The sequence below is a fragment of the Schistocerca nitens genome, chromosome 8, assembly GCF_023898315.1.
Source record: "Schistocerca nitens isolate TAMUIC-IGC-003100 chromosome 8, iqSchNite1.1, whole genome shotgun sequence".
Lineage (NCBI taxonomy): Eukaryota > Metazoa > Arthropoda > Insecta > Orthoptera > Acrididae > Schistocerca > Schistocerca nitens.
Window position 1 is genome coordinate 318,177,453 of NC_064621.1, and position 19,324 is coordinate 318,196,776.

Consider the following 19,324-nt stretch of genomic DNA (forward strand, 5'->3'; position numbering starts at 1 on the left):
AAAGTGATAACAGTTCGTGATTTTAGCACAGGCATGACATTCGTCATTGATGGTGGTTATCCATCAGTTGAGGAGAGCAGAGAACTTTGCCGGCCACGCCAACTGTTACTCTGCGGCATTATGTAACTCCCTATACCACGTGACACAGTGTTAATATAAACCAGAAGATGCAACTTAGAAGCTGCGAAACCAATAGTGTGGGTGTATAATCGACTTAAGTAAATACAGCTACAGTGGACTACTGGACTTTTCATTCAGTTCTGTATTTACGAGTTTTAACACATATATTTAAACACCTATTTGGTGTATAAATTTTGAATCAATCATGTATTTTCCCATGCAATTCTAACCACATCTCCTTCCCGCACTCCTAAGACTGAGGAAAGCTATCAGCTGTAGCATACTCCTTGCTCTTCTTTGCGAAATAAAGGCATCCATTCTCCAAATTCAGTCTCGTTCCAAAACTTTGTTCAATACCTATATTCTATCCGTCAGTTCATTCCCATTCAGTCATTTGACATTAATTCTATAGGAACATCTACCTGATCCCACATACAAGTCCACATACCTCCTGCCACCCCTCCCCACCCTCCCGGTCCGCCTCTGCCCTCTCTCGCCGCCAACCCCCTCCCCCCCCCCCACCCGCCATCCTATTTGTGACAAGTAATATCAAGAGATCTCGTCACCATAGTCCCTATATCACGTTAACTGCCTCGTATCATCACTTTTTATTTCCGTCATCAATAGATTTTTCGCTACTTGTGACAGATCTTAGGCACAGACTAATGATTTTCGTCACAGGGGAAAACTAAAAGACAATATAAATTTCAAAAAAGAAGCGGGACAGTAAGTCTCCCCACTTTTCACCAAATCCTTTTCGGGTGCAAATGTAACAGACGAGTATACCGAAGCCACAGCTTCGAAGTCCATGATCAATAAATGTAATATACGTTTCAAGATTTTAAATTAGAACTGGCTTTCCAAATTGGCAAAAGGAAAACACTCCTCTCTTTAAATCGTTATTTTAAAAAATTCTCGCACCAGCAGATTTACACCATGTAGTCACTACAATGATGATGATGATGATGATGAGTCCCATACTTCTTTACAGAGCGTAGGGGAGCGACGCGGGAGACCCGCGCCGCCTTACTAGGCAAGGTCCGAGTGGAGGTGGTTTGCCATTGCCTTCCTCCGACCGTCACTACAAATGTTGAAGATTATTGAAGTAAAACCCATCTCTTAATATAGAAGTTTTTTGTGCATGCTAAATGGTCAAATGTGTGTGAATTCCTAAGAGACCAAACTGCTTGGGTCATCGGTCCCTAGACGTACACACTACTTAAACTTACTTACGCTAAGAACAGCACACACCCCCCATGCTCGAGGGAGGACTCGTATCTCGAGCGGGAGAGTCCTGAAATCCGTGCATGGCGCCAAAAAACTACGCGTCCACTCCGCGCGGCTATGCATGCTACTGCATCTTATTGTGAGAGAACTATTAACTGAACGATACTGACGTTACAGTGGCATTTACAGAGACAACTGGCAGATAAATAGAAGCAGATGAAGGCCGCTGTATTGTTATTCAGTGTTAGGTATTTTCCATTTAGACCTTGTACCATACCCAAAAATCTTTTATGTAAACCGACGTCTACTGCAGAAACCTCTCATAATATCAAAACAATCTGACGCACAGTGTCCTGATACTGTTGAGAAGAAGCAGACGTTACACTTTTGGAGACACCGTGGGTTGCCTACCTTGCTGCAGCAACCAATCGCCGTAGTCGGCGAGCCGGTCGGCTGACAGAGGCTGCAGGCGTACCAACTGTCGCAGCAGCTCGCCCACCCTGGCCTGCAGGCCGGCGCCCGCGTACAGCCGCGCCAGCAGCAGGTAGGCCGGCGTGTAGCCCGAGTCCAGCCGGATGCAGCGCTCCAGCATCACGGCCGCGTCCTCCGTGCGGTTGTCCCTCCTGCACCGGCGCAAAATACACTTAATGCACAACATCTTTGCTGGAGCACTTAAATCCTTAGCATTCTGCATGTTGGTCGTCAAAATTACAAATTTTAGTTACTCTGCGTAAACAACAGAGGAGAAAGAATACATGTTAAATAAAAACACCACTGCAGCTGCATGGTTGCTTTATTACAAATCACGATCTGTTTCCTATTTGGTTACATCATCAGATGAGGCCCTGGCGTAAAATAAGGAGAGAGTTCCATAACATGGTAGGATTTCATGCTGTGTTCGCGAACAACTTTCGATATACAAGATTATTCCTGCATATTTCATTTCCAGGCATAATGTAGTGAGGTTCAGACATAGTGAAAAATGAAGTGTGATCCTTTCAAGTCTCCGACTGTATGATGAATTACCTGTAATGCCTGCCCGCGTACGAATGTCGGCCAGACGGGAACCATTTTAGGTCAGGTTTAATGCACAGTCATCTGGCTCGGTTCTAAGTCGGCTTTCAGTGTTGACTTGGGACGTAAGTGCAATGTTCTCAATTTTCTGGAAGAACTAGCGATTTACCGTGCCTTAAAGCCATCTACTAGTAACACATAGAACTGAAACATAAACCGAATAAATCCATTTTAGCTAATTTTGATTATCTCAATGGATAGCCCAGTACGACTGCTTGTTTGTGTATTGCCTCCTTCTGCCACCCCCATTCCCCCTCTTCGGGTCTTTTTATGGTTTGATATTTTGTAGATAACTCTCCTTCTAGGTTTCAAAGACTTTTTAACTTTTTTAATGGTTTCCCACAGTATGCCGTCAGGCTCTCCAACACTATCCATTTTCTGTTATCTGTTATAATATTTGAAGTTGTAATCTAGTGCACACCCGATTCCAGGTAATTTTCCCACACCCAGAGTCTGCCAAGCGCTTCTGCGCATGTGTCACCTGTCCAGTGGACCATCATATGTTTTCCGCATTAGTCTGCGGTCAGTAACGGCGCTCCCCTGTACTCCGCGAGCAGGATCCACTAGAACATGGCACGGCTTGCTCTGGTGCATTCTTCTGTCTGTTACCTTGCATAAAATCTAATCAACCGATTTTAACGGTTTATTTATGTTCATTGTTAGGTTCCGACTATTGGCACCCCTTCTACATTTGCCTATTACGGGGGCGACATGATTCTCGTAATAGAATAAATTTCTTGGAATCAGGGGAAAAATTCGGTATCAAATGTACTACAGCATCATATTGAGAATGTAGGTATTGCTCATTGCTATACTTGATATTACTTGCATTCAGCCTGTTTGGGCAAAAGATTAGACCTTCTTTCTATACAGGATTGTCACTTCCCAGTACTTTTCACTTTTTTTCTATTCAGGACTTCATCAAATGATGTAGCTAACATTGCGAAACCAACCGCGCTTTTGTAATGAAGTTACCAAACTGCAGCAGCGGTGTCTTTATTCGCCATAAAATTTATATTGCGTCCGTGAAATAAACTTTTGTGTAATGAAGAGATGTTTTAATTTCTTAGAGATCTGGAGCGCACAGTGTGCGAAAGTTAGTTCACATAGGTCAGAGAGGTAGACGGCAGATAGAAAGGCTGTGGCACATTTTCGCCGGCCGTTGTCGCCGAGCGGTTCTAGGCGCTTCAGTCCGGAACGTGCTGCTGCTTCGGTCGCAGGTTCGAATCCTGCCTCGGGCATGGATGTATGTGATGTCCTTAGGTTGGTTAGGTTTAAGTAGTTCTAAGTCTAGCAGGCTGATGACCTCAGATGTTAAGTCCCATAGTGCTTAGAGCCATTTCAACCATTTTTGCACATTTTCAGCTCTCCTGCAGTGCCACGCCGTACCATTTCTAGTCTCCACGTTTTGAGAAGTAATACTGCGATTGGTTTAAAAGCGGACAGTTAGTGTATGGTCTTGTAAGCTACACAGTTGCTGAATTTCTTTCCAGAGTCGTACTTGCCGTGTGCTTAGAGTGTAACTGCGCGCGTAAATATCGAAGACAGGGTGAAGATTGATGCATATATTTTGACATATTTTCTGTAGTTGTGCTGTGTTTTGAGGACAGTGATGATTCGTTTACTTCTGTAGTAAAACTTTTTTTTTCTAAGTGCTCCATGGCATACACCATGACATGCAGAGAATTTTGTGGCAATGGAGAAGCCTGACAAAGGCTTCCATCATACTTTGTAATACGAGGGGCGTTCAGAAAGTAAGCTCCGATCGGTCGCGAAATGGAAACGACTACGAAAATCCGATAAAGCTTTGCACAGATGTGTTGGGTAGTGTCTCTAGTATAACCCCAGTTAGCATCACGTCGCTCTTCTCATTTCTGAGCTCGCAGTGAGTGCGTAAAGATGTCTAGAAAATAGTGTCTGCCGCCAAGTACGACGGCCTGGTGAGAAATTTCGCCTGAAGCTATGCAGCTAACATTACATAACTGTCGTGCTGTTTCTTCTTCAAGACAATTTTCAGCCGCATTCTGCAGGGGCAATGAAGATGCTCCTGCATCGTTTTCAAATGGAAATGTGAGATTACCCACAATACAGTCCTCAATTGTCTCCCCCTGAGTTTCATCTCTGGTCACATGAACCGCTGTCTTTGAAGACAACATTTTGACACAGACAACGAGGTGTAGGCCAGCGTGGAGAATTGGCGGAAAGCACTGGCGGCTGCCTTCTATGATGAGGCTATTGAAAAGTTGGTACAACGCTATGACAAAAGTCTAAGTCAGAACGGCGACTACGTAGAGAAGTAGCTGAAAGGTGTAGCTAATTGTTACAAGTAAAACATTTCTGATGTTCACTGTGGTTTCAATTTGGCAATCAATCGGAGCTTACTTTCTGAACAGGCCTCGTATTTCCGAAACGTGAGTAGCATAACATCGTAAATTTCTGCCATGACTGAAAACATAGTTGTTGGATGGAAGATACTGTGAATGAATGCTGTAAAGTAAGTGATACAGCTTTTGGCAGCCTCAGCAGGCTGTTCTCCTATAATTGTTTATCTTGTTTTCTGGATATTTTAAATGAAGTATGCTTTTATTTTAGAAAATATGGATTACAGACAGGAAAGTCTGTAATTTCCTGTGAATAGATCGTTAGTTGTTTTAAATTACGACTTCAAATTGTAATATGAGCTCTTCGTAAGCAAAGTAGAAAGCGCATATTATTCTATGAAACAGTCTTGGTGTTTATGCAACTCCAACATTTTGTTGGTTAAAGGACCACCAACCTAAAATCCTTTTTTTTATTATTAAGGTTTCTCTCAGAGCTACGCACAATTTCTTGGTGGTGAACAGTTTCGAACTTTAGCGTTGAGAATGAACGTTAACATTCGGAACTAGTCCTCACCAAGAAGTTACACACAACTGTGACAGACTCCTAAATAAATAATATTCTTCGTATGCTGTGACATGTGGGCAGTCATTGTGCAAAGCTTAAATCAAAAGAATAAGCAGACGAGAAACTAATTCAGGAGGAGGCCAGTTTAGCTAAGCGGTTTCTTAAATGTTGAATGGTTGGAGAACATTCGTGCTGTCCGTTATGAGAAATGGTTCTTGATGTTTTAGAAACGGATTCAAACGAAAATTCCATTGTCCGCCAAAGAAAATTTTTCATAATTTCTGTTACATTCTTTCACCAAACAAAGAGGCCGGTAGTCACCCGCATAGTCCTTCATATTCTCTGTATGGCCTGATATGGAACACTTAAACTTCAGTAGTACTCAGATACGTCATCGTAAAGGGCTTTGTAAGTAATCCTTTTGGTAGATGACCTGCAATGGCCCGTTGTTTACTTACAACTGTGAAAAGGGTTTGAAGCATGGTAGAGAACTATAGCTCTAGAGAAGAAGCTCAAGATCATATACGAGAGGGAAATCGATCGTTTCTCACAGGAATAGTCCCGGTAGTTGACTAACGTTATTTGGGAAACAATGGAGAAACCTAAGTCTGGATGGTCGGACGGGCAGGTCCAGTGTCCTACCACGGCGACATCCCCCTCTCTACGTCATTTGGGTATATTTGGTCATTCTGCTTCATGTCTCTACACATTGTTACTACCAACTATCTGTATTACAGGAGCGACTCTACTTCACACACATTAATCCGTTACTCAACGCAAGCCAGGCGTTTACATTTTGTGAAGCGCACAACTTGCAGTCCTCTACATTAAGAGTAAGTTGGCAGTCTTCGCAATAAGGTTATATTTTGTCGAGGTATAACTGGTTGTTACTGTCGGAAGACATTTGATCTACTCGCAAAATCAGGGTCAACGTCACACGGGAAAACACATTCTTTAGAAGGCATCGAAATGCAATTCAGTCGACCGTTTTTCGAAAATCTGGAAACACCGCTTCATTGTGGTTCTATCAGTGCATTCCACTCAGGGCAATATGTTCTGAAGAGTGAGACTGAGTCTTGCACGATTTCCTACGAAAATACTGTTTTATTCCAGGTACGTCGTAATGTTTTAAAATCAGGGTGGTCTATCTTCAACTAATTCTGCTATAATTCGATGTGAGTGATACAGGATTAGGTGTGTTCAAAGCATCATTATAGTGGTTCAACGGTTTACATTGTTTTTACAGTATTGAAATATCAACTGTGTCACAACAAGCTATTATGTAACTTTGCAAAGATCGTCTATAATCATGATAACCACGGGACTAGCTCGTAAATTTCTATAGGATTAAAAGCGGTTATAGTGTAATTACACTTAATTACTGCATCTGGAACACCAGATCAAATTACTATTTGTGACTATATAAGGTATTAGTATGCAGGGTGGTTAGAAGCAATCTGAAATACTTGTAAGGCTGTTTCAAGGCTGTTTCAAGAGAAATAACTGTTATGAAACCATTACTTACCTTGTGTCGCTTCTGAGTTAATTAGCATTAAAGTTAGCCAATCAGGTCTTTGTGCACCAATTCAAGAGGCCTCTCAGAGACGGTATCGCTACACGCTTACTTCGTTTGGTTTCCTAAAACCGATCAAGAGAGATACAAAAATTGGGTATGAAAGTAAGAATCGAGCCCAAGGCAATGGCTGAGCAGTCTCGTGCGGCATCACCCAGTCTATGAGAAAAACTGACGCTTAGTGTGTCTGGCTTGCAGGTCGCCCGATTGGCTGACTTCTGTTCTAATTATCTCGGAAACGGTGCAACGTATCGAATTTTTATCTTAACAATTACACTCCTGGAAATTGAAGTAAGAACACCGTGAATTCATTGTCCCAGGAAGGGGAAACTTTATTGACACATTCCTGGGGTCAGATACATCACATGATCACACTGACAGAACCACAGGCACATAGACACAGGCAACAGAGCATGCACAATGTCGGCACTAGTACAGTGTATATCCACTTTTCACAGCAATGCAGGCTGCTATTCTCCCATGGAGACGATCGTAGAGATGCTGGATGTAGTCCTGTGGAACGGCTTGCCATGCCATTTCCACCTGGCGCCTCAGTTGGACCAGCGTTCGTGCTGGACGTGCAGACCGCGTGAGACGACGCTTCATCCAGTCCCAAACATGCTCAATGGGGGACAGATCCGGAGATCTTGCTGGCCAGGGTAGTTGACTTACACCTTCTAGAGCACGTTGGGTGGCACGGGATACATGCGGACGTGCATTGTCCTGTTGGAACAGCAAGTTCCCTTGCCGGTCTAGGAATGGTAGAACGATGGGTTAGATGACGGTTTGGATGTACCGTGCACTATTCAGTGTCCCCTCGACGATCACCAGTGGTGTACGGCCAGTGTAGGAGATCGCTCCCCACACCATGATGCCGGGTGTTGGCCCTGTGTGCCTCGGTCGTATGCAGTCCTGATTGTGGCGCTCACCTGCACGGAGCCAAACACGCATACGACCATCATTGGCACCAAGGCAGAAGCGACTCTCATCGCTGAAGACGACACGTCTCCATTCGTCCCTCCATTCACGCCTGTCGCGACACCACTGGAGGCGGGCTGCACGATGTTGGGGCGTGAGCGGAAGACGGCCTAACGGTGTGCGGGACCGTAGCCCAGCTTCATGGAGACGGTTGCGAATGGTCCTCGCCGATACCCCAGGAGCAACAGTGTCCCTAATTTGCTGGGAAGTGGCGGTGCGGTTCCCTACGGCACTGCGTAGGATCCTACGGTCTTGGCGTGCATCCGTGCGTCGCTGCGGTCCGGTCCCAGGTCGACGGGCACGTGCACCTTCCGCCGACCACTGGCGAAAACATCGATGTACTGTGGAGACCTCACGTCCCACGTGTTGAGCAATTCGGTGGTACGTCCACCCGGCCTCCCGCATGCCCACTATACGCCCTCGCTCAAAGTCCGTCAACTGCACATACGGTTCACGTCCACGCTGTCGCGGCATGCTACCAGTGTTAAAGACTGCGATGGAGCTCCGTATGCCACGGCAAACTGGCTGACACTGACGGCGGCGGTGCGCAAATGCTGCGCAGCTAGCGCCATTCGACGGTCAACACCGCGGTTCCTGGTGTGTCCGCTGTGCCGTGCGTGTGATCATTGCTTGTACAGCCCTCTCGCAGTGTCCGGAGCAAGTATGGTGGGTCTGACACACCGGTGTCAATGTGTTCTTTTTTCCATTTCCAGGAGTGTATTTCTCAGGACGACCTACCCTGCAACAACTTAGAAGCTTTCCAGGGTGGTGCGGACCACCCAGTATGATGATTAGATATACCGTGAATTACATAATATAGCTTCTAAGACCGGCCGACGCGTTAAATCTGTGTTTGAGTAAGTGGATTACAAACACAAGTTTACTCTGCACCGTTTAGTTCCATGGCAGTTTTTACTTTGCCGAGAAATTTGCTTCTATTTCAAGAAATATTGTAATTGACTGTTATTATATGTTCGTAAAATTAAACTATAAGACTTGGAGATGATGCTGTTCATTATTGAGTCATTTATTAGGTAGATTGTATATCTAGTCATTCATATTGCAACACCATAATGGAGTAATGCAGTAAATGTCAAACTGGCATGAAGTGTACGACTTGCTTGAGTGTGGAAATTAACATCATTTTCAACGTCACCCGACAAAGAAGCAAGGAGTATATTGTGTACGCAAGGAGAAACTATGCAGCGGTTTTCTTCCAAAAATCGCATCTGAAAGATGGATATCCATGAGAAGATCGTATTATGCCACTTGTGATAAGAAGTGTCGTCCTGCAATGTCGGAAGCTGTTTATCGAGACTGCGGTTACGTAACACCACGATATTACTCTCTAGCGTTGGTCAGCAAGCCACGATTATTGTGCAAACATGGAATCGATGAGTCTAGTAGTGCCGTAATCAACGTCACGGAGAATCTCAACAGATTCGCGTAACTATCAACTGATAGGATGGACATTTTGTTCACTCGGTCTTGCAGAATAATACAGCGACGTCAGGTAGCATCAGCTAAGAAAAGGGCTTCTTTGTTGCAACACTCGTACCTGCACGGATACCGCGACGGCGTGTGGAGCGCCTCGGACGTCACTACGGCGATCGTTGTTCCCCTGACAGGGCAACAGACAGCGCTGACAGAGGAGCTCTCAACCAGACCAGCGGACACGAGAAGGGCACCAGGACATCTTCTGAGGTAAGTCCATTTCTAGATATTGCATCTTGTTCGAATTATCCACGTTTGAGGCTCAGAAAAGAACATATGTTACTAGACTCGTCATCATCATATGGGCCGAGCACCTGACGTTGCCGTATTGACTGTCACTGGCTATCCACGATATTCTCCAATTCTGTTCAGTAGCCTCTTTGTTTCTAATGTTTTATGGTCTAATACAAGACCACACGTGGGCCATGCTATCTTGGATAACCTCCAAACAGAGTATGTTTCACAGTGGTCCTCGTTAGCACGTTCTTTGGATGTCTCATCCACTGAACACATTTTGTCGTCAGCTGCCGAGAAACTAGGACGTCACCACTCAGCATCCTCTATGAATGATGATCTCGGCATACAGCTGAAGCAGCGTGGGACGACGTAGCCATATAATTCACCACCGCTTGGTTTGACATATGCCAGTCAGATTATAAAACCTTTTCTTTGTTGTTGTCAGTGATGCAGCCGCGTCGAAGGAACAGAATACCATAGAGAGGCAACACTACGACCAGAGTGAAAAAATTTAACAACCCTCCACCGTGTTTTCGCAAGCCAGAAGGAAGGGGCGTCATGAAGGTAGATAATGGTTCAAATAACTACAAAATGATGTAGTAACTGTTTGTGTTTAGCAAGCTGGAAGCGAAATTACCCATGATTATGACCGACGAATACTTGGTATACGTCACCTTTGAGCACTTACTTTAACACATACCTACAAAGACTCCAGTCCCTGAATATCTAATGCGTGAACTTCAGAATACGAAGATATGGTCTGCAAAACACTGTTTGCGATCACTCTTCGTGTGGTTTAATTCAGCCTTCATTGTAGGTAAGACACATCCAAAAAAGAAAAATCTTAAAACGAGTTGGACTTAAGTGTAACCTTGAAATACCTGAGAACAGAATTAGGAGAAGAGCATTCTAGAAAACGTTTGCCTTTATATGTAAGAAAATTGTAAGAAGCATACCGTTAAATTTGTACTTGTATTTTAGATAAGTGCAATAAACTGTGTGTTTCGTGAATCAAACGCGTGATGACCGACTCGTATCAGATACAATATGTACCGGTATATACATACGGTGAATATGAAGTTCGGTGAGCCGGCTGGAGTGGCCAAGCGGTTCTAGGCGCTACAGTCTGGAACCGCGCGACCGCTACGGTCGTAGATTCGAATCCTGCCTCGGGCATCGATGTGTGTGATGTCCTTAGGTTAGTTAGGTTTAAGTATTTCTAAGTTCTAGGGGACTTATGACCACAGCAGTTAAGTCCCATAGTGCTCAGAGGCATTTGAACCATTTTGAAGTTCGGTGAATAACAGCTCCCAAAGAGACTTGCAAGTAGACACACTTTACACCATTCTTTCGTTAAATGAACAGGGTGAAACCATAACTATATTGTGCAAACACATTCCCTCTACCACATTATTAACAGCTTTTCGCAGCGTATACGAGTAATCACTCAAGCATCAACAAACAGAATCCAATACGTCTATTTACTAGGTAATAAGTATGTAATAGTTTCTGTAAAATTTTGATCTACTTGCTACTAATTTCCACGGATTAATTTAGGAATTATCTTTGTACGAATGTTTCTTTACAGATTTTCACAAAGCAATATAAAACCATCGAACTTAGTTACTTCGATTCCGAAAAACTTCGGGTAATTCACAATTTTCGTTTAACAATTGTTACCTTCATTCATTACGCAATTAAAGCACTGTAAGAATCACTGCCGTTTCACAGGTAAAGTAGTTTTACTTATCACATAATTGAAACATCTCTTCATTGAATACAAACAGTTCTGATTCTGTGCCCGTTACTTCCAACAAAGCGTTAGATACACTGCGCTTAGATCCATTATGACCACTCCCAAGCTTCACTTCGTAGCTGATAAAGGAAGCATTATCTGATGTATGACTCATGAAATGGAATGAGGTGCGGATGAATTTTCGTTTATTAATATTTCTTTAAAAAATAATTCTAATTTCATTGACAGTTACAGAAGCTTTTCTCTTAATAGTAAGCTTTCATACAAGCAATTCAGCTTTCATTTTACGGCATTTTTACTGACAATAGAATTACGATACGATGACGAAGCGCTACGTGCGTCTTCGGCTCACGCCAAGACTGCACGCCGACCGAGGTGTTTGGGGCTGAAATACAGTTCGATTGCAAGCGAGGGGCCGCACGATTAATTTCCATGACTTGCTCCATATATAAAGGTATATATTATCTTAATAAATCGCAACTCAGCGGGGACTGCAAAGAGAAATACAGAATAGGATGATTTGTGACTAAAATATGTACATCGTATATAATGCACAAAGATTTTAAATGCTACGTACTTAGGCTGCGTTACTTGTGGCATTCTAGGCGTATGTTCGTTAATTTGCTTGTTAGGCGTTCATGACTATCTGCTACGTGTTTTGTCAATTTAAAGCCATTGGCATCTCATTTGAAGTCGAATATTCATACAGTTGCATACAAAGATTAAGTCAGCTTGGTGTAATTCTTGCAGTTTCACATCACGAACTACGCGTCTGTGACCTGCGCGCTTCTACGCACTGACATCTTTAGAGGACACCGGGTGGGTGGACTACTCCGTATCCTGCTTTCATGCGACAGAGTAAAAATGGGCCTCTGACACGTCCTGCATTCCTAGAATAGATGGGGCTGTTACGGGTCATCTGTGGTAACATGGAAGAAGGAATACACGGAATGCACTTTCCGCCGGATACTGACTGAAGTCACACTCAACTGCAAGAGATTTTCCACCGCCTTTCTGTAGTATTGTATCACCGTACAACATCGTCACACTTCTTCACTTTCATAACCATTCCACTTACTCTACTGTCACATACAGGGTGGTCCATTGATAGTGACCGGGCCAAATATCTCACCAAATAAGCATCAAACGAAAAAACTACGAAGATCGAAACTCGGCTAGCTTGAAGGGGGAAACCGGATGGCGCTATGGTTGGCCCACTACATGGCGCTGCCATAGGTCAAACGGATATCAGCTGCGGTTTTTTAAATAGGATCCCCCATTTTTTGTTACATATTCGTGTAGTACATAAAGAAATATGAATGTTTTAGTTGGACCACTTTTTTCGCTTTGTGATAGATGGCCTTGTAATAGTCACAAACGTATAAGTACGTGGTATCACGTAACATTCCGCCAGTGCGGACGGTATTTGCTTCGTGTACATTACCCGTGTTAAAATGGACCATTTTACCAATTGCGGAAAACGTCGATATCGTGTTGATGTATGGTTACTGTGATCAAAATGCCCAACGGGCGTGTGCTATGTATGCTGCTCGGTATCCTGGACGACATCATCCAAGTGCCGGACCGTTCGCCGGATAGTTACGTTATTTAAGGAAACAGGAAGTGTTCAGCCACATGTGAATCGTCAACCATGACCTGCCACAAATGATGATGACGAAGTAGGTGTTTTATCTGCTGTCGCGAGAATCGGGAATCTCAAAAACGTCGGTGTTGAGAATGCTACATTAACTTCGATTGCACCCGTACCATATTCATATGCGCCAGGAATTGCATGGGGACGACTCTGAACGTCGTGTACTGTTGTGCCACTGGGCACAAGAGAAATTACGGGACGGTGACAGATTTTTTGCACACGTTCTATTTACCGACGAAGCGTCATTAACCAACAGCGGTAACGTAAACCGGCATAATATGCACTATTGGGCAACGGAAAATCCACGATGTCTGCGACAAGTGGAACGTCAGTGGCCTTGGAGGGTTAATGTATGGTGCGGCATTATGCGAGGAAGGATAATTGACCCCCATTTTATCGATGGCAATCTAAATGGTGCAATGTATGCTGATTTTCTATGTAATGTTCTACCGATGTCACAATAAGATGTTTCACTGCATGACTGAATGGAGTTGTACTTCCAACATGATGGATGTCCGGCACATAGCTCGCGTGCGGTTGAAGCAGTATTGAATAGCATATTTCATGACAGGTGAATTGGTCGTCGAACCACCATACCATGGCCCGCACGTTCACCGGATCTGACGTCCCCGGATTTCTTTCTGAGGGGAAAGGTGAAGGATATTTGCTATCGTGATCCACCGACAACGCCTGGCAATATGCTTCAGCGTATTGTCAACGCATGTACGAACATTACGGAAGACGAACTAGTCGCTGTTGACAGGAATGTCGTTACAGGTATTGCCAAATGCATTGAGGTTGACGGACATCAATTTGAGCATTTATTGCATTAATGTGGTATTGACAGGTAAACACGCTGTAACAGCATGCGTTCTCAGAAATGATAAGTTCACAAAGGTACATATATCACATTGGAACAACCGAAATAAAATGTTCAAACGTACCTACGTTCTGTATTGGAAAAAATTTACCTGTTACCAACTGTTCGTATAAAATTGTGGGCCATATGTTTGTGACCATTACAGCGCCAGCTATCACAAAGCGAAAAATGTGGTCCAATTAAAACATTCATATTTCTTTACGTACTACATGAATATGTAATAAAAAATGGGGGTTCCTATTTTACAAAAAACGCGGTTGATATCCGTTTGACCTGTGGCAGCGCCATCTAGCGGGCCAACCATAGCGCCATTCGGTTTCCCCCTTCAAGCTAGACAGGTTTCGTTCTTTGTAGATTTTTCGTTTGACGCTTATTTCGTGAGATATTTAGCCCGGTCACGATCAATGGACCACCCTGTATAATGTATTTTAGTTTATCTCGATAGAAAGTCATTGTAACAGGACTGAGTTGCGCTGCGCAGAAAACGGGTTACGCTTATCCTACTCTTCTGGTGGACGGTGACAGTCGAGACACGATCTATAGTGCTGGCGAATTCGCTGACTTTACAGAAATGCACTTGTCCATATGGCTAAAAAAATTAAAAAAAACGGGATGATTCTATTTTTCTTTCCATTTATTTTCGCTTCATGACAGAGCACAGTAAAGCAGACAATGTTATATTTCTGACTGCATATTCGAAAAACCTGTTTCAGAGGCAGTTTCAATTTGAGATCACTGTAACTATGTATTTAAAACGCTTTTCTCAGTACACGTGTGATTGATTAAGAACCTGCTAACAACTTCCGCTGCGTAACTAACTCGTTTGGCATTGTTTACTTTACCCTCCCTCTGGAAAATTCTGTAAATTTGGATTACTGCCACGTTCTTTCCCTATGTCTGGGCCTAATACATTCTGGCAATGAACTACCACAGTTGTAATATTTAATGCGCGTTGGTATAGACGACACCTTTCTCCATATATATATGTGTGTTTTATAGACACCAGCAGGTAAAAAATACGTATGGAGAAGTAAATTGTAACTGACTGTAAATATTCTTATATATTTAACGAGATGGAAAGTCGATTGAAAAGTAACTACTCATATAGTTGTGAAGGGAGATGAAGTGTTATTTTCAGTTTGGAATTTCGGAAGACTTATTCTAAACCGGAATTCATTGAATACTTGTTTCGTAAATAAAATTGCCTTTTCCTGCTGCAGCAGGAAAAGGCAGTTTTATTTGCAATACAAGCATTTATATGCTTACTGCGGAGGATGGCCACAAAAACAAACTCGGATTTCATTGATTGCATGGGAGTCCGTACATCATGGCTGTATCGAGCATTTCATGTGTAGCATTGAAAGCCCTCAGTCACCACCCCTATAGGTTTGTATACATGTAGGTGCACAAAACATTTCCCTCAGATCTACTATCTCCTTAAATATTTACTCTTCGTCTTGAAGGTGCCTTCTTTCACATACAGAAACGAGTTTCTTCAATACATCGCAATGCGACCTCTCAAAAGAGAAGAAGGATGATTCCCTGGTTGTTGTGATGGAGCTCATGAATCCACCCACTTAATTCGAGTGACGTTGGTAGAGGTTTTGTATCGCTGTGGCGGACTCAATATATGGCCACTGTTAGTCGAGAGCACTGCTTTGTAAAGAACCCTGTCAGCAAATGGATAGCTCGTATTTACTGACTGCTACAGGGCTGTTAGCCGGGAGAAACCTTTTGTACACAGCGCTCTTTGTAAAGGTCACTGTGTCTACAGACGGGTATGTGCAACTACTAAATAAACGGTAACATGAAGTCGGCTTATGTAGCGTTTGGCTAATTATCATGTTTCAATTACCTATAGCTGCACTTGTGCGTTCCGTTAATAGAAGTTGTGAAAGAAGGCTTGAGGCACGTAACATGAAGACGGCAATTTGATGTCCATTCGAGTATATCAGCAACAGAGCTTCATATAGGGGGAGAATCCCGTCCGAATGTACTTTTCCAGGGTCATCAAATTGTTATTGTTTTCTGTGACAAATGGCGAACTGGGAAAGCATTTGTAATACCACGTTTCTTGAATTAAACGATGCTGGCGAACGATATGGGAAAAATCTAGGTCACTTAATGAGATTGGTGTGTGACTTATGTTCAGCGAGAAAGATAAATAAAATAATTACTAAAATAGCCAAAATGAGGTTATAAGTGTTTTATTTGTGAGAGGGACTCATTTGATAACATCTGAAGTTACGTGCACAAGTACTTCTGCACGATTTTCACGCTCAATATCTTTCAGTTTTTATTATTGGTTTGTATGAAGAGAGTGGTGACAGACCGTTTCCTTTATATGAAGGAGGATGCCATGAGCAAAAGGATATCACAGTTGGCTCGTAGTTTGCTGCAGGAGAAGCCAAGTAACACTAACTTAACAGGATTGTAGAGATCGTCCGTAACGTACTTTTTTAGGAGCTTCTGTTTTACGGTGGACAGCAGTAAATCTACATCTATCTGTACTTCTACATGGTAGTAACTACAATAGCATGCTCATTTCTTCCTGGGAAGGTATCCTTATCGAAAGCACTGCGATTAGTCAGCCCCACTTCTGTCAGTTTTGGTTCAAAATGGTTCAAATGGCTCTGAGCACTATGCGACGTAACTTCTGAGGTCATCAGTTGCCTAGAACTTATAACTAATTAGACCTAACTAACCTAACGACATCACACACATCCATGCCCGAGGCAGGATTCGATCCTGCGACCGTAGCGGTCGCTCGGCTCCAGACTGTAGCGCCTAGAACCGCACGGCCCGCTCCGGCCGGCCCTGTCAGTTTTCTACAGCTGCCTACATGTAACGTCTACGAGGGGTGTCACTGTTAACTTCTGACCTCCCGGTCAAAAAAATTTGAATGCTTTCGTAATACTATACCTCCAATCTTAACGAAGATAGAATTGAGATGAATTTTAACTTAAGCTTTGAAACAAAAGGTTTATTTTGGTGCTAAATGAAGTTGCTTGTTGACGTAGCTGCCGTAGGAGAGCCCCTGGAGATATTAGCCTGCTCCCTCGCTCGTTAGCCTATGAGAATCCTGTTGTGGCAACAACGCAGCTACTATAAGATATTTCGCGTTCCCCGTTCCAACTTGTACCATTCTCTTTCAATTATGTGGTGTACATTCCACCGACATTACGGCACTCCACTTGCGGCAGCGTAAGGGCAGTATGGTTCTCTTATTTCACCACAACCTCCAAGGATGCCTGCTCTCATGGTATGTGTTTCTTTTCTGTAGTTTTTTCCTAGGGAGCGGTACGCCGTTCGTGAATAGGAAATCTCCTGCAGTTACGATCGTCTGGTATTTTAATTTTATTTCACAATGACCGGTTTCGCCAGAATCCTTCTGTCATCACCGGATCTTCGGAAAAATCATCTTAATACATACATGCCACTAGTACAATGAGAACACTTCTCACTCTCGGGGAAAGACACATTGTTGCCTTATCGAAAACATAAAAAAGAATATACAAAATACCCACGGAGTTGGTGCAATGGATATTTTATACATTCTTTTTTATGTGTTTGACATGGCAACGTAGTGTGGTTTCACGAGAGCGGAAAGTGTCCCCATTGTGTTCGTGACATACATGCGTGTTAATAACACTTTTCCGAAGATCCTGATGACACAAGGATTATGTCTAAACCGGTCATTGTGAAATTAAAACAAAATATCAAGTGAACTTCGCTGCAAAACCTTTTCCTATTCTCATTTTTTTTCTTTTTCGTGGGAGGGGGGTTGTGAAAGACTTCCCCTAAGTGTGTCTCTTTCCTCCACTTTAGGTGAGCAGTGATGCGACATAGCAACATCAGTGATAGCAATAACCTATGTCCGTAAGATTATGTGACAAATTTGACTCATCTGGAAGTATTTCGATCGTCCGGTGCGTGCCATATTGAAAAATTATGGAAGAAAATTGAATGCTTCTAAAGTACGGTGCATGAAGCACTCATCTCAACTACTGAGTGCATTTCCAAACATAAAATGTTATTCGTTTTATAACTTTTTCTTCATTGAGGATTTTTATAACCAGTGGAACTGGATGATAATTGCTAGTGTATTCCTTTCCTGTGATTAATATGCAAACAAGCTTGTTTGACTGTATAAATGAAAATCTTACCTGCTCTATTTATTTCAATCACCAATTTAAATCTGAACTCTTCTGGATTTCATAACTACCGCACGCTCACTTCTGTTCATCGTGATTTCCTTATTAAATTCGATTATTAGTTGTGATACTTCACTGCTTGATACAATTCTGTAATAGTAAAAAGAACAATAGTGTAGGCGACACACGGAACTTGATCTGTTTCCATGGCCTTCACTTGTTATAGAAACACACTAGTGGCACTCAACAGCACATTTAAACGTGATGTATATTTATAAAAATCTTTAGCGATCTTTTCTGAAAAATCTACTAAGAACTTTTGCTATGCCCGCACCTCGTGGGCTTGCGGTAGCGTTCTCGTTTCCCGCGCACGGGATCCCGGCTTCGATTCCCGGAAGGGTCGGGGATTTTTCCTACCTCCAGATGACTGGGTGTTGTATCGTCTTCATCATCTTCATCATTATTCCCCGTTACGGTCGGAGGAAGGTAATGGCAAACCACCTCCGCTAAGATCTTGCCTAGTCGGCAAGTCGATACGTCCCCTACGCTCCTCGTAGTATGGGACATCATCATCAGCACTTTTGTTATAATATTAGAATGTTTTAGCATGTAATGTATGATTCCGTGTCATATTATGATATAAAGTCACATAACAAGTTATTTGCATCAAAACTAAGGGTAGAAGAGACATCCCGAAACTTTAGTATTATCCACTGATAATCTGAAGAACAGTGTGTGATCCCTCGAAACGCGTCGAGGAAGAAAATAAAAGTGAGTGACACGTGTAACTTTTTTTCGTTTACGATGTAAATTAAATACATGTTAGTATCACCAGAGGGGCAGACTGGATCATCGGCAAGAGTTTGCTCCTGAAAGAGATTGACAATCAACTTGCCTGATCCACACACGCATTGGAAGTACTTATCGAAGAAAACTTAATGCAGTCTTTCTTAGACCACGACTAGCTAATCAAACGCAGCAGCAGTTTTAAGGAAGAAAAATATATATGATTTCCTATGGTTCAAATGGCTCTGAGCACTATGGGACTTAACTGCTGAGGTCATCAGTCCCCTAGAACTTAAAACTACTTAAACCTAACTAACCTAAGAACATCACACATATCTATGCCCGAGACAGGATTCGACCCTGCGACCGTAGCGGTCGCGCGGTTCCAGACTGTAGCGCCTAGAACCGCTCTGCCACTCCGGCTGGCCATTTTCTATGAAAATCATTTTTATGTAGCTACAGCACAAGCTGCTGTCAAAACTATAAACTCGCAATTAATTTTGAT

The 19,324-nt window shown here is 43.0% G+C and overlaps 1 protein-coding gene across 1 annotated transcript in view; it reads right to left on the reverse strand.

Moving 5' to 3' along the window:
- LOC126199544 (protein O-mannosyl-transferase TMTC1-like) overlaps positions 1 to 19,324 on the reverse strand; it is a 648,409-nt gene that overhangs the window by 64,400 nt on the left and 564,685 nt on the right. Inside the window, exon 14 of the mRNA XM_049936465.1 lies at positions 1,759 to 1,970. Coding sequence (XP_049792422.1) covers positions 1,759 to 1,970 — 212 coding nt within the window. The remainder of the gene's footprint in view (positions 1 to 1,758; positions 1,971 to 19,324) is intronic.